The 14,357-nt window shown below is 58.4% G+C and overlaps 1 protein-coding gene across 6 annotated transcripts in view; it reads left to right on the top strand.

Annotated features, from left to right (window-relative positions):
- The window catches only part of LOC121274795 (autism susceptibility gene 2 protein homolog), an 89,217-nt gene that overhangs the window by 61,389 nt on the left and 13,471 nt on the right, over positions 1–14,357 (top strand). For 3 of the 6 annotated variants that reach the window (XM_041182150.1, XM_041182147.1, XM_041182153.1), the window contains 5 exons: positions 127–398; positions 1,879–2,105; positions 4,960–5,055; positions 9,090–9,158; positions 12,134–12,163. In XM_041182150.1, coding sequence (XP_041038084.1) covers positions 127–398; positions 1,879–2,105; positions 4,960–5,055; positions 9,090–9,158; positions 12,134–12,163 — 694 coding nt within the window. The remainder of the gene's footprint in view (positions 1–126; positions 399–1,878; positions 2,106–4,959; positions 5,056–9,089; positions 9,159–12,133; positions 12,164–14,357) is intronic. The other 3 variants (XM_041182149.1, XM_041182152.1, XM_041182151.1) reach the window with 3 other exon arrangements.

Here is a 14,357-nt window from a genome sequence, read left to right as displayed (position 1 = left end):
CTCCCCCCCCCTCCCTCTCTCTCCCCCCCCTCCCTCTCTCTCCCCCCCCTCCCTCTCTCTCCCCCCTCCCTCTCTCTCCCCCCCCCTCCCTCTCTCTCCCCCCTCCCACTCTCTCTCTCCCCACAGCAGGAGCAGCACTCCGTCCAAGCCTCTGGCCCCGGCCTCACAGCTGCCACACCGTGCCTCGACGCCTTCGTCGCTCACGCTGGGCCTGAGCAGCCAGCCTGCCACCCACGGCTTCGTCCCGGCCCTGCGGCCCTCTTCCCACCCCCCGCACCCTCACCCGGGCATGTTCACCCCCTCCCCCGGCCTGCCACCCCCTCCCCCGCTGACGTCGACCATGCTCCAGGTGGCGGGACACCCCTCCACGGCTGCTGTGGCAGCGGCAGCGTTCTCTGGTAAGCTCCGGCGGAGTGGGCTGTGGTCGGGGGGGGCGGGGGGGGGGCGGGCGGTGGGGCTGGCTTACAGTTGCAGGGCTGACTGAGGGGAGTCACTGTGGCGCCCCCCCGCCCCCCCACCGCCTCCCGAGTGGGGCCCGTGGCAGGATTGACTGGGTCCTGGGCCCCCTTACTCCCTCTGTTTCTCTCTTTTATCCAACCGCAGGATGTGGGCGTCTCTGGCCAGGGCCCAGCGTTTATTGCCCATCCCTAATTGCCCCTCGAGAAGGTGGTGGGTGAGCCGCCTTCTTGAGCCGCTGCAGACCCCCGTGTGGTGTAGGTACACCCACGGTGCTGTTAGGGAGGGAGTTCCAGGATTCGGACCCAGCGACAGCGAAGGGACGCCCGATATATTTCCAAGTCGGGATGGTGAGGGGCTCGGAGGGGAACTTCCAGGTGGTGGGTGTTCCCCATGTGTCTGCTGCCCTCGTCCTTCTAGATGGTAGAGGTCGTGGGTTTGGGCGTCACTGTCGGAGGATGAACATCCAAAACCCCCTCCTCACCCACCCAGCCAGCCACGTCCCCACCCCACCCAGCCAGCCAGCCACGTCCCCACCCACCCAGCCAGCCAGCCACGTCCCCACCCCACCCACCCAGCCAGCCACGTCCCCTCCCCACCCACCCAGCCAGCCACGTCCCCTCCCTACCCATCTCTGCTCAGACCGGCTGTGTTAAGCACTATTTTGGTGTTCTCGGGGTGTCCCCTCGAGCTCCCCTCGAAGCTGCTGCCTCTCCCACCACCGCCCCTCCCCCCCCCCCGCCCCAACCCCCAACCCGTTTGCCCCAGGGATTTCTCCTTTCAAAAGGAGGAGAGCAGCCTTTCTTTATCCCCTGCCCTATCGCAGCTCTCACCAGGCACAGTGCGGTCCCACGAGAAGCCCCTGTGTCCTATTGGGGTGGGGTCAAAGCCAGAATGTGGCCCCCCCACCCCAACAGCACCACCCCCCCCCCCCCCAACACAACTCAACAACCCCCAAACCCGTGCTCCTCTTCCACCAATAGCGTCAACGGGCTCTTCCAGCACCCAGCCGAGCAGGTCAAACCAGGTGGAGGTCCGAAGAGGGAACGCTCCGCTGACAGTGTGGCACTCCCTCTTTGCCTCTGGCCCATGGCCCGCGTTTCGTGTCTTTTGGAGGGGGTGGTTGGGATGGGTGGGGGCTGAAGCCATGGGGGGGTGGGGGAGGATGGGTGGGGGCTGAAGCCATGGTGGGTTGGGGGGGTGGGGGGGGTATCGGTGCTTCAGAGAGCACCAGGTTGAGACCTCGCGGCAGACGATGAACGGCTTGCTGCGTCTTTTGGGTTGGGGGGTTGGGTCCTGCAGGGGTCACCGTCAAAAGCTCCGACCGAGACTGCGTTGAGAATCTGCCGGCTCGTAAAGCACTCGAGTTCTTAATCTCTTTCTCTCTCTCGCCCTCTCCGTCCTTCTGTTCCCTTCCTCCAGAGCAAGAGCTGATCCGCCAGGAGCTGAACTCGCGGTACCTGAGCTCGCAGGGCACGGAGCGGAGCGCGGCACTCGGCCCGCCGTCCTTCCAGTTCCACCAGCACAGCCACCAGCACCAGCACACCCACCAGCACACCCACCAGCACTTCGCCCCCTACCCGGCAATCCCTCAGCCCGGCCTGGTCCCCGCTCCGGCACCGTCCATGGTGCGTACCCCCCGCCGAAACGTGAGGATAAGTAGCAAACGCGGCTCGTTGGTGTGGGTCTGGCGCGGCGCTGGAGGGGAGGGGGGTTGGACGGCAGTGAGGTGGGTGGGGGAGGGCTTGCTGTTCCTCTTTGTGGCTCCTCATTTTTGACATGTTGAGGTGGGTGGCTTCTGGTTTTTTAAAAACTGATTTGCGGGGTGTGGCGCATCGCTGGCCGGGCCCAGCGTTTATTGCCCATCCCTAATTGCCCCTCGAGAAGGTGGTGGGTGAGGCGCCTTCTTGAGCCGCTGCAGTCCCCGTGTGGTGTAGGTACACCCACGGCGCTGTTAGGGAGGGAGCTCCAGGATTCGGGCCCAGCGACAGTGAAGGAACGGCCGATATATTTCCAAGACGGGATGGTGAGCGGCTCGGAGGGGAACTTTCAGGCGGTGGGTGTTCCCCGTGTGTCTGCTGCCCTTGTCCTTCTAGATGGTAGAGGTCGTGGGTTTGGGCGGCGTTGTGAAAGGAGCCTTGGTGAGTTGCTGCAGTGCATCTTGTAGATGGTACACACACTGCTGCCCCTGTGCGTCGGTGATTGGGGGAGTGAATATTTGTGAATGGGGTGCCGATCAAACGGGGCTGCTTTGTCCTGGATGGTGTCGAGCTTCTTGAGTGTTGTGGGAGCTGCACTCATCCAGGCAAGTGGGGAATGTTCCATCATAGTCCTGACTGGTGCCTTGTAAATGGTGGGCAGGATTTGGGGAGTCAGGAGGTGGGAGTCCACAGGATTCCCACGCTCTGACCTGCTCTTGTAGCCACATTGTTTATATGATTGGTCCAATTCTGTTTCTGGTCAATGATAAACCCCCCAGGATGTTGATAGTGGGAGATTCAGTGATGGTAATGCTATTGAATGTCAAGGGGTGATGGTTGGATTCTCTCTTGTTGGAGATGGTCATTGCCTGGCACTTGTGTGGTGTGAATGTTACTTGCCACTTGTCAGCCCAACCTGGATATTGCCCGGGTCTTGCTGCATTTGGACAGGGACTGCTTCAGTTTCTGAGGAGTCGCGAATGGTGCTGAACATTGTACAATCATCAGCGAACATCCCCACTTCTGACCTTATGATGGAGGGAAGGTCATTGATGAAGCAGCTGAAGATGGTTGGGCCGAGGACACTACCCTGAGGAGCTCCTGCAGTGATGTCCTGGAGCTGAGATGACTGACCTCCAACAACCACAACCATCTCCCTTTGTGCTGGGTATGACTCCAACCAGCGGAGAGTTTCCCCCCTGATTCCCATTGACTCCAGTTTTGCTAGGGTTCATTGATACCACACTCAGTCAAATACTGCCTCGATGTCAAGGTCAGTCACTCTCACCTCACCTCGGGAGCACAGCTATTTTGTCCGTGTTTGAACCAAGGCTGTAATGAGGTCAGGAGCTGGGTGGCCCTGGCAGAACCCAAACTGGGTGTCACTGAGCAGGTTATTGGTAAGCAAGTGCCACTTGATAGCACAGTTGATGACTCCTTCCATCACTCTACTGATGATGGAGAGTAGACTGATGGGGCAGTAATTGGCCGGGTTGCATTTGTCCAGCTTTTTGTGTACAGGACGTACTTGGACAATTTTCCACATAGCTGGGTAGATGTCAGTGTTGTAGCTGTAATGGAACAGCTTGGCTAGGGGTGCGGCAAGTTCTGGAGCACAAGTCTTCAGTACTATTGCTGGAATATTGTCAGGGCCCAAAGCCCTTGCAGCATCCAGTACCTTCAGCCATTTCTTGATCTCACGTGGTGTGAATCGAATTGGCTGAAGACGGGCGTCTGTGATTCTGGGGAGCTCCGGAGGAGGCCGAGATGGATCATCAACCACTCGACACTCTTGGCTGAAGATTGTAACAAATGCTTCAGGCTGATCTTTTGCACTGATGTGCTGGGCTCCCCCATCATTGAGGCTGGCGGATATTAGTGAAGCCTCCTCTTCCAGTGAGTTGTTTAATTGTCCCCCCACCATTCACGACTGGATGTGGCAGGACAGCAGAGCTGAGATCTGATCCGTTGGTTGTGGGGTCGCTTAGCTCTGTCTGTCACTTGCTGCTTATGCTGTTTGGCACGCAAGCTGTGTTATAGCTTCACCAGTTTGACATACTTGGGCAATTTTCCACGTAGCCAGTGTTGTAGCTGCACTGTTAAGCTTGGCCAGGGGCACGGAAAGTTCTGGAGATGATCGCCTCATCCTGTGCGGAGAGCCCTAGTAAACTGGGTCTGTATTCTCTGGGAGTTTGGAAGAATGAGAGACGTTCTCATTGAAACCTGCCCCGATCCTGAAGGGGTTTGACAGGGTGGACACTGAGAGGTTGTTTCCCCCCACACCCCCCACTACTTGGCTGGGGTTTTGGGAAGACGGGGATGGGTTGATGGGGGGTGCGGGGGCACAGCCTCAGGATAAGGGGTCAGCCATTTTGGATTGACCCTCCACTCGGAGGGTGGTGAACCTTTGGGATTCCCTACCCCAGAGGGTTGTGGACGCTCCGTCGTTGAGGACGTTCAGGACCGGGGGGTGGAGGGATACGGGGAGCGGGGCGGGGGGGTGTGGAGCTGAGGCGGAAGACTGGCCGGGATCGTGTGGACTGGCGGAGCAGGCTCGAGGGGGCCGAACGGGCTTCCTCCTGGCCCCCTTTCCCGCGTTCTTAATCCGAGACTGGGGAGCTCCGCTCCCCAGGAGAACGGAAAGCGGCCCCTCGAGTAACTCGGAAGTGAACTCCTCAGGGTCAGTCACCTGGTCTTTGAAACGAGAAAAGTAAACGGGTATGTGCTCGGGGGTTTCGAAGTGCGCCTTTCGGATCGACTGAACCGCATACTAACCTTTCCATCCTTTGCTTCAATCCTGCAGTACTTCCAGGGCTATCACGCCCCAGTCTCTGGGATGCCTTCTGTGCTGCCCCCGGCTGGTCCCTTCAGCTCTCTGCAGGGTGCCTTCCAACCCAAGGTACTGTCGCTCGCTCTCGCTCTCTCCTTAACAGGGTGAACGGTCCTCCAAAGCTTGGCTTCCCCTCCCCCTCCCCCACCCCCTTGCCCTCCACCGCCCACGCTTAAGGGTGACAGACGGCCTGCGAGACGCGCCCCTCGCTCACCCTCGCAGCCTCCCTAACTCGATCTCGGCACTGCACTCTCAAACACCCCACGCAGCCCGTGCCATTCCCCTATAATGGGACCATGACCTGGCGACAGTGAACCTGACTCGGGGCAGCCCCGCTCGACAGATCTGGTTCGCAGAATGTTGGTGGGGGAGGGGTGGGGGGGTGGGTTATCACACAGGTGGAGGCCGCTCGGCCTGCCGTTTTGGTGCTGGACCCCTGTGGGAGCACCTCAGCTAGTCTCTCTGCCCTTCCCCCGTCTCCCTGCAGCTTTTATTCTCTTCAGATTAAGGATTTGAAAGGCTCGATTGAGCCTCCCTCCCCCACACTCGCAGCACGTTCCAGATCCTAACCCCTCGATTGAGCCTCCCTCCCCCACACTCGCAGCACGTTCCAGATCCTAACCCCTCGATTGACCCTCCCTCCCCCACACTCTCAGGCAGCGCCTTCCAGATCCTAACCCCTCGATTGACCCTCCCTCCCCCACACTCTCAGGCAGCGCCTTCCAGATCCTAACCCCTCGATTGACCCTCCCTCCCCCACACTCTCAGACAGCGCGTTCCAGATCCTAACCCCTCGATTGACCCTCCCTCCCCCCCACTCTCAGGCAGCATGTTCCAGATCCTAACCCCTGGCTGCGTGAGACAGTTTCTCCTCGTGTCTCCGTCGCTCCTTTTACCCATCGCCTTCAACCCGTGTCCCTCAGCTTCTCCATCCTTCCCCCAATGGGAACAGTTTCTCCCGATCCACTCTGCCCCAGAACTCCCACCCTCCCCACGATTTCTAACGCCTCGATCCAACCTCCTCTCGACCCTTCTCTACTCCGAGGAGAAAGGCCACCAACTTCTCCAATCGGTCCGGGTCACCGGAGTTCCTCGCCATCCCCCCCGCACCCCACCCTAACCCACCCCCGGAACCATTCCTGTGAGGCTTCTCCGCGCGTCCCTCGAGGGGCCGAATGGCCTGCTGCCCGGCGTGGGCAGCCGTTTCGGGCACGAGCCCGAGGCGCTCGCGAGGAGACGCAGGATGTCCCCTCCCTGACCTTTGACCACCCCTCGTCTCGTGTCCAGAACTCAGGCCCGGTTGTGACTGCGTGCGAGCGGAAGGAGGTCATTCAACCCCTTGTTCTCCAATTCGACGGCAACCTCCATCCGAACCCCATCCTCCGCCCTTGGCCACCCCACATCACCGCCCCCCTCCCCCCCCACCCCTTCCTTTTTATTTTGGGGGCCAAAGGTATTTTATTTATTCATTGACCCGATCAATTGGTTGACTTCAAAACCCCCACCAGCGGCCGTGCTGGGATTTGAACCCGTGTCCCTGGGCCTCTCGATTGCAGCACCACCTCTCTCCCCCCCCCCCCCGCCCTTCCACAGGGCCCTCGTGTGACCTCCTCCTCCCAGCTTAGGCCGCCGGTGTTTTGTGTCACAGTCGCGCACCCCCCCACCCCTTCCAAAGCCCCGATCCCCCTCCCTCACCCGCTCTGCTCTGCCTTTCGCTACCTGTCTAGCTTAGCTGGTGATGGTCACCTAACCCACAACTGCCTTCCCCTGTCCCCCAGCACCCACCCCCGCCCGCCCACCTCCCCACTCTGCTTCGCAGGAGCTCTCAAACCCGCCCTTTGGGAAGACGTCGGGCCGTCCCCGAACCGTGCTGTTGTGACGTAGGGAAGGCAGCGGCCACTTGCCCTCCGCGGAGCCCTGAGGCACAGCGCCCCGATTGCCTCCTCCTCTGGTACTGTTGGTCGAGGCATATAGGATATGTCCCAGGGCATCACGGAGACCCCCCCCCCCCCCCGCCCCCTCCTGGCCGCCTCGACACGATGGTGGCGGGGACCTCGCAGCTGCTTGAGTGGGCAGAAAGGGGCCTCATGAGGGTATCCCATCTGGAAGGCGCTCCTTCAACGCTGAACCTCCAACAGTGCGGCGCTCCCTCAGTACTGACCCTCCGACAGTGCGGCTCTCCCTCAGCGCTGACCCTCCGACAGTGCGGCTCTCCCTCAGTACTGACCCTCCGATAGTGCGGCGCTCCCTCAACGCTGACCCTCCGACAGTGCGGTTCTTACTCAGTACTGACCCTCCAACAGTGCAGTTCTCCCTCAGCACTGACCCTCCGACAGTGCGGCGCTCCCTCAACGCTGACCCTCCGACAGTGCAGTTCTCACTCAGCACTGACCCTCCAACAGTGCGGCTCTCCCTCAACGCTGACCCTCCGACAGTGCGGCTCTCCCTCAGCATTGACCCTCTGACAGTGCGGCTTTCCCTCAGTACTGATCCTCCGACAGTGCGGCGTTCCCTCACTACTGACCCTCCGACAGTGGGGCGCTCCTTCAGTACTGACCCTCCGACAGTGCGGCGCTCCCTCAGCACTGACCCTCCGACAGTGCGGCGCCCCCTCAGCAGTGACCCTCCGACAGTGCGTTGCTCCCTCACTACTGACCCTCCGACAGTGCAGCGTTCCCTCACTACTGACCCTCCGACAGTGTGGCACTCCCTCAGCAATGAGCCTCCGACAGTGCGCTGCTCCCTCAGTACTAACCTTCCAACAGTGTGTTGCTCCCTCAGTACTGACCCTCCAACAGTGCAGCACTCCCTCAGCACTGACCCTCCGACAGTGCGGCGCTCCCTCAGCACTGACCCTCCGACAGTGCGGCGCTCCCTCAGTACTGACCCTCCGACAGTGCGGCGCTCCCTCAGTACTGACCCTCCGACAGTGCGGCGCTCCCTCAGCACTGACCCTCCGACAGTGCGGTTCTCCCTCAGCACTGACCCTCCGACAGTGCAGCGCTCCCTCAGCGCTGACCCTCCGACAGTGCGGCTCTCCCTCAGCGCTGACCCTCCGACAGTGCGGCTCTCCCTCAGAGCTGACCCTCCGACAGTGCGGCGCTCCCTCAGTACTGACCTTCGGACAGCGCGGCACTCCCTCAGTACTGACGCTCCGAATATGCGGCGCTCCCTCAGTACTGACCCTCCGACAGTGAGGCGCTCCCACAGCATTGACCCTCCGACAGTGCGGCACTCCCTCATTACTGGCGCTCCCTCAGTACTGACCCTCCGACAGTGCGGCGCTCCCTCAGTACTGACCCTCCGACAGTGCGGTTCTCCCTCAGTACTGACCCTTCGACAGTGCGGCTCTCCCTCAGTACTGACCCTCGGACAGTGCGGCGCTCCCTCAGTACTGACCCTCCGACAGTGCGGCACTCCCTCAGTACTGACCCTCTGACAGTGCGGCTCTCCCTCAGTACTGACCCTCCGACAGTGCGGCTCTCCCTCAGTACTGACCCTCCGACAGTGCGGCTCTCCCTCAGCACTGACCCTCCGACAGTGCTGCGCTACCTCAGTACTGACCCTCCGACAGTGCGGCTCCCTCAGTACTGACCCTCCGACAGTGCGGCGTTCCCTCAGCACTGACCCTCCCACAGTGCGGCGTTCCCTCAGTACTGACCCTCCGACAGTGCGGCTCCCTCAGTACTGACCCTCCGACAGTGCGGCGTTCCCTCAGTACTGACACTCCGACAGTGCGGCTCTCCCTCAGTACTGACCCTCCGAATATGCGGCGCTCCCTCAGTACTGACCCTCCGACAGCGCTACATTCCCTCTGGTCTGAGCAACGTTGCCCAAATCAGCCCAGCGCCCTGCAAAGGTGCCCCCCTTTCCCCCCCCAACAGCACCCCGTAGCTCCCAAGGAAGCCATGGTGACTGCTTCTGAAAGTACCTCCTCAGATCCCCTAACTGCCCCCCGGGCAGCGCCATGTTGCACCAACTGAGAAACGTGCCGTGCGCGGCAGCATTGGGGGTGTCCGGGTTGTTGGGTGGCTGGGCTGGGGTTGTGTGTGCGGGGGCGGGTGGTCTGGAAATGCTGAACTTTTTCTCTTTTTCCTTTCTAGACCCCCAATCCCGAGCTGGCTTCCAGATCGGGTCCGGTGCCTCACACCTTACTGCAGAAGGACCCCAGGGTGAGGAAAATTCTTCTACGTGTGACCCTCTGCTTCCCCTCCCCCCCCACCCCCCGCCCTTTCCTGGACAGGGCGGCCAGCAAGTGCCCAGTGAGGGCAGGTGCGGCCCACGGCTGGGGCAAGGAGGCAGGTCCCGAGTCCAGCCCCAGGCCATCCAGTGCTGTTGGGCGCCCATCAGATCCACACTGGCCGTACGTCCAGCCAACCGCTTCCCCAAGTAAGCCTGAGTTGCCGTAGCTGACCGAACGTGGATCTATGGACAAGAATGTTGGAGGCTCCAACCTCCTTTCCACCACACGTCTGACCAGGAACCCCTCCCGCTCTTACCGCCTGCCGTTGGCGTGCGCTTGAACGGATTTGCAGGCCGACGACTCAACCTGTTTGGATATAGAGACTAGGAGCAGGAGTAGGCCATTCAGCCCTTCGAGCCTGCTCCGCCATTCTCCATGACCATGGCTGATCATCCAACTCAGTAGCCTGGCTCCCGCTTTCTCCCCATTCCCTCTGATCCCTTTCGCAGCTTCTTTGGCCACCAGGATCGAACCCAGCCTCTGCCCCGGAGGCAGCCTCACAAGATCGATCAGTCACCCTGCGTGCGCGCGCACACACACACACACGAAGGAGGCTCCACCGCTGTCCACGTACCTGCATCACACGAGCTGCAGCGATTCCAGAAGGCGGCTCCCCACCCCCCTATCTCGAGCGGCAAGCAGGGATGAGCAGCGAACGCTGGCCTAGACAGCGACACCCATATCCTGTGACCAAATAGAGCTGGTCCCCAGTCGTCGTCCCCCCCCCCCACCCTCCCAAACAACTACCTCACCCAGGAGTTGACCCGGCACCCTGTAAATCCCCTCCCTCCGCTTCCTGCGGCTCAGTGGTCGCATTCTCGGTGGGGGGGGGGTCACTGATGTGGGGTTGTTAAGGATCCTTGCGGACACTATTTGGAGAAAAGCCCCCCCTCCAAGAGGCCACTTCCCTTGGCTGGAGAGTGAGGGGCCATGTCTCGGGACGTGGGTCGGGCCGTTCAGTTCCAGCGCGCGGGGGAATGACTTGACCCGAGCGGTGTGAATCTCTCGAATTCGCTGCTACAGAGCGCTGTGAATGTCGAGTCATCCGTTACGTTCCAGACTCTAGTCCAAAAGAACATACAAATTTGTGTTTTTATTCACTTTGTGGGATATGGGCGTCTCTGGCTGGGCCCAGCGTTTACTGCCCGTCCCTAATTGCCCCTCGAGAAGAAGGTGAGCCGCCTTCTTGAGCCGCTGCAGTCCCCGTGTGGTATAGGTACACCCACGGCGCTGTTAGAGAGGGGGGTTCCAGGATTTGGACCCAGCGACAGTGAAGGAACGGCCGATATATTCCCAAGTCAAGATGGTGAGTGGCTCGGAGGGGAACTTCCAGGTGCTGGTGCTGCCCTTGTCCTTCTAGATCGCAGAGGTCGTGGGTTGGGAACATGAGGCCCCTTGGGCCTGCTCCACCATTCAATAAGACCATGCCTGATCTGATTGTGGCCTCAACTCTACATTCTGCCTATCCCTGATAACCTTTGACTCCCTTGTTAGCCAAGAAATTGATCTACCTTAAAAATATACATTGACCCAGCCTCTGCTGCTCTCTGGGGAAGAGAAAATCCAAAGATTCACAACCCTCTGAGAGAAAAAAAATTTCTCCTCATCTGCGCCTGAAATGGGAGACCCCTTATTTTTAAACTGTGTCCCCTAGCTCTAGTCTCTCCCATAAAACATTCTTTCAGCATCCACCCTGTCAAGTCCCCTCAGAATCTCACATGTCTCAATAAGATCAGCTCTCAATCTTCTAAACTCCCAATGGACAAGGCCCAAGCTGCTCAACCTTTCTTCGTAAGATAACACCCCTATCCCAGGAATCAGCCGAGTGAACCTTCTCCGAACTGCTTCCAACGCATTTATATCCTTTCTTAAGTAAGGAGACCAAAACTGTACCGTGCACAGTACTCCAGATGTGGTCTCACTGATGCCATTTACAACTGTAGAAAAACATCCTTACTTTTATACTCCATTCCCCTCGCAATAAATGACGATATTCCATTTGCCTTCCGGATCACTTGCTGCACCTGCATACTAACTTTTCCTGATTCATGCACCAGGACACCCAGATCCCTCTGTACCTCTGAGAGTTCTGCTTTTCTGGTTCTTCCTGCCAAAGTGGACAAGTTCACATTTTCTCACATTGTGCCCCATTGACCAATTTTTTCCCACTCACTTAACCTATCCCTCCCCCACACTCTCAGGCAGCGCGTTCCAGGTCCTAACCCCTCGATTGACCCTCCCTCCCCCACATTCTCAGGCAGCGCATTCCAGGTCCTAACCCCTCGATTGACCCTCCCTCCCCCACACTCTCAGGCAGCGCGTTCCAGATCCTAACCCCTCGATTGACACTCCCTCCCCCACACTCTAAGGCAGCGCGTTCCAGATCCTAACCCCTTGATTGACCCTCCCTCCCCCACACTCTCAGGCAGCGCGTTCCAGACCCTAACTCCTTGATTGACCCTGCTTCCCCCACACTCTCAGGCAGCGCATTCCAGATCATAACCCCTCGATTGACCCTCCCTCCCCCACACTCTCAGGCAGTGTGCTCCAGATTTTAACCCCTCGCTGCGTGAAAAAGTTTCTCCTCGTGTCTCCGTCGCTCCTTTTACCCATCTTCTTCAATCTGTGTCCCTCTGCTTCTCCATCCTTCCCCCAATGGGAACAGTTTCTCCCCATCTACTCTGTCCCAGACCCCCTCGTGAGTTTGAACATCTTGATCAAATCTCCTCTCAGCCTTCTCTTCTCCGAGGAGAACAGTCCCAACTTCTCCCATCGATCCACGGAGTTGAAGAAATTTATTCTGTTATGGCGATATAAATTTGATTCTTTTTAAATGTATCCGAGAATAAGTCTAGTCTAGTTAGTGAGATTGTAACTTTCCTTTCCGCTCCCTTCTACCCACAGTTAACTGAAGCGTACAGACCTACAATACGGGTGAGTACATTAGTCTTATTCCTCGGTACTCGCTTCACTTTGTTTCCTCGATTGTTTGATTTGCAACCACTGGTTCCGCCTTTTGAATGAGACCCTGACCCCTCGCTGCGTGAGAGAGTCCCTGCTTGCGTCTCCGTCGCTCCTTTTCCCCATCGCCTTCGATCCGTGTCCCTCTGGTTCTCCATCCTTCCGCCAATGGGAACAGTTTCTCCCGATCCACTCCATGCCCTCGGGGTGGGGGCGGGGGGGGAAGGGCAGTTGGGCATAAAAAGATCCCACGGCCACTTTCGGAAGAAGAGCAGAGCAAGTTCCCCATGGCGTCCGTGAGGATCGGGTGGGTGGGGGGTTGGGGTTGGGGTGGGGGGGGGGGTGGGGGGGGGGGGGGGTTGTCGGCAGATGTTCCATCAACTGGTAACCACCGCTCGCCGGGTTTTCTCTTCGTCGGACCTTGCGCTTTGCAAGGCTCACTGTCTGGCGTCTGACCTCCCAGCTGTTGACGACACTTCAAAAAGCGCCTCGTTGGCGGTGAAGCGCTCCGGGTCGGCCCGAAGTTGTGAAAGGCGCTCTAGCCGTCCAAGCCTTCCTGTTTCAGCCAGCCGACCCTCTCCTTCCGCAGGACCCTCCCCTACCTTCCCCCCGCGCGCCCCCCCCCCCCCGCCCCAACCACCACCACCACCACCAAATCATTGCCCTTGAGGGAAGTTGAGCTGTGGGGGTCCTTAATGTTGTTGTTACGGTGACAGTGTGTGGAGAGAAGCGGAGAACGGGAGGGACTTGTATCGCCTCTGTGAAGAACGATACATCTCCAGGAGCGAGCAGTAGGTCGGTGGGGTGGGGGGGGGGGTGCTAAAGTCCGAGGCAGGAAGAGCAAGGCCAGAAAAGCTACTCACTTATGGTAGGATGAAAGGAAGGCTGAATTACATCCCCACTTGCCTGGATGAGTGCGGCTCCCACAAACACTCAAGAAGCTCGACATCATCCACGTCAAAGCAGCCCCGCTTGATCTGCACCCCATCCACAAACATTCACTCCCTCCCCCACCGACGCACAGTGGCAGCAGTGTGTGTACCATCTACAAGACGCACTGCAGCAACTCACCAAGGCTCCTTCCACAACGCCGCCCAAACTCAAGACCACTACCACCTAGAAGGACAAGGGCAGCAGACACATGGGGAACACCCACCACCTGCAAGTTCCCCTCCAAGCCACTCACCATCCCGACTTGGAAATGTATCGGCCGTTCCTTCACTGTCGCTGGGTCCAAAACCTGCAACCCCCTCTGTATCAGCGCTGTGGGTGTACCTACACCACACGGGGACTGCAGCGGTTCAAGAAGGCAGCTCACCCCCACCACCAAGAGATAGAATTAGGGATGAGTATTAAATACTGACTTTGATAGCAAAACCCACACCCCATGAAAGAATGATAAAAATAATTTATGTAGCACCTCTCAGCACTTCGGGATGTTCCTCCAATCAAGTACTACCAAAGTCTGGTCCCTGTTGTATTGTCAGATGCAGCGTCCACACAAACAGCAGCAGAGAAATGACCCAGATAATCTAAAGTGATGTTGGTTGAGGGATAAATATTGGCCAGGATTCTGGGGAGAAGTCCCCTGCTCCTCTTAATAATAGTGGCTACCGGATTTCTTGCGCCCACCAGAGTGGACAGGGGTACAATGTTAGCTAAGCAAGCTCGGAGGTCAGTCAGAGTATAATTGCATTTGGTTGGAGAACAATCCCCGAGATGAGCAACTGTTAGGTAGGTCAGAAAAAAGAAACAAAATGACTGACGTTCTCCTTCTGACCCCACTTTTTAAAGAATTAATGTCTCCGGTGTTAATTTGGAAGGGAGCACCAAGCATGTCATGCGGTGTAAAGACTAGACTTTTCACACACTTTTTATGCATCCTACCAAATGTCCCGTAGCTTGCTCATAGTATGTTGACTGATGCACTGTTGTATAATGATAAGACAACCGTATCATGCAATGTTCTGTTGAGGAGGATCTATCCCCTTTAAAGCCACACACTCGTAACGAATTGCAGTAAATGCGGCCCCGGGTCACTCGGAGTTCAATTGCTGCATTTGCAAATTGTAACATGGTGGCTGGTTTGGAGGGTACGTTTCGTAATGTCTGACAAAGAATGGTGTCGTTGGCATGATGGGTACACAATGCGGTGAGGTTTTGAATG

The sequence above is a fragment of the Carcharodon carcharias genome (genome assembly GCF_017639515.1).
Source record: "Carcharodon carcharias isolate sCarCar2 chromosome 38 unlocalized genomic scaffold, sCarCar2.pri SUPER_38_unloc_2, whole genome shotgun sequence".
Classification (NCBI taxonomy): domain Eukaryota; kingdom Metazoa; phylum Chordata; class Chondrichthyes; order Lamniformes; family Lamnidae; genus Carcharodon; species Carcharodon carcharias.
This window is presented reverse-complemented; position numbering and strand designations above follow the sequence as displayed.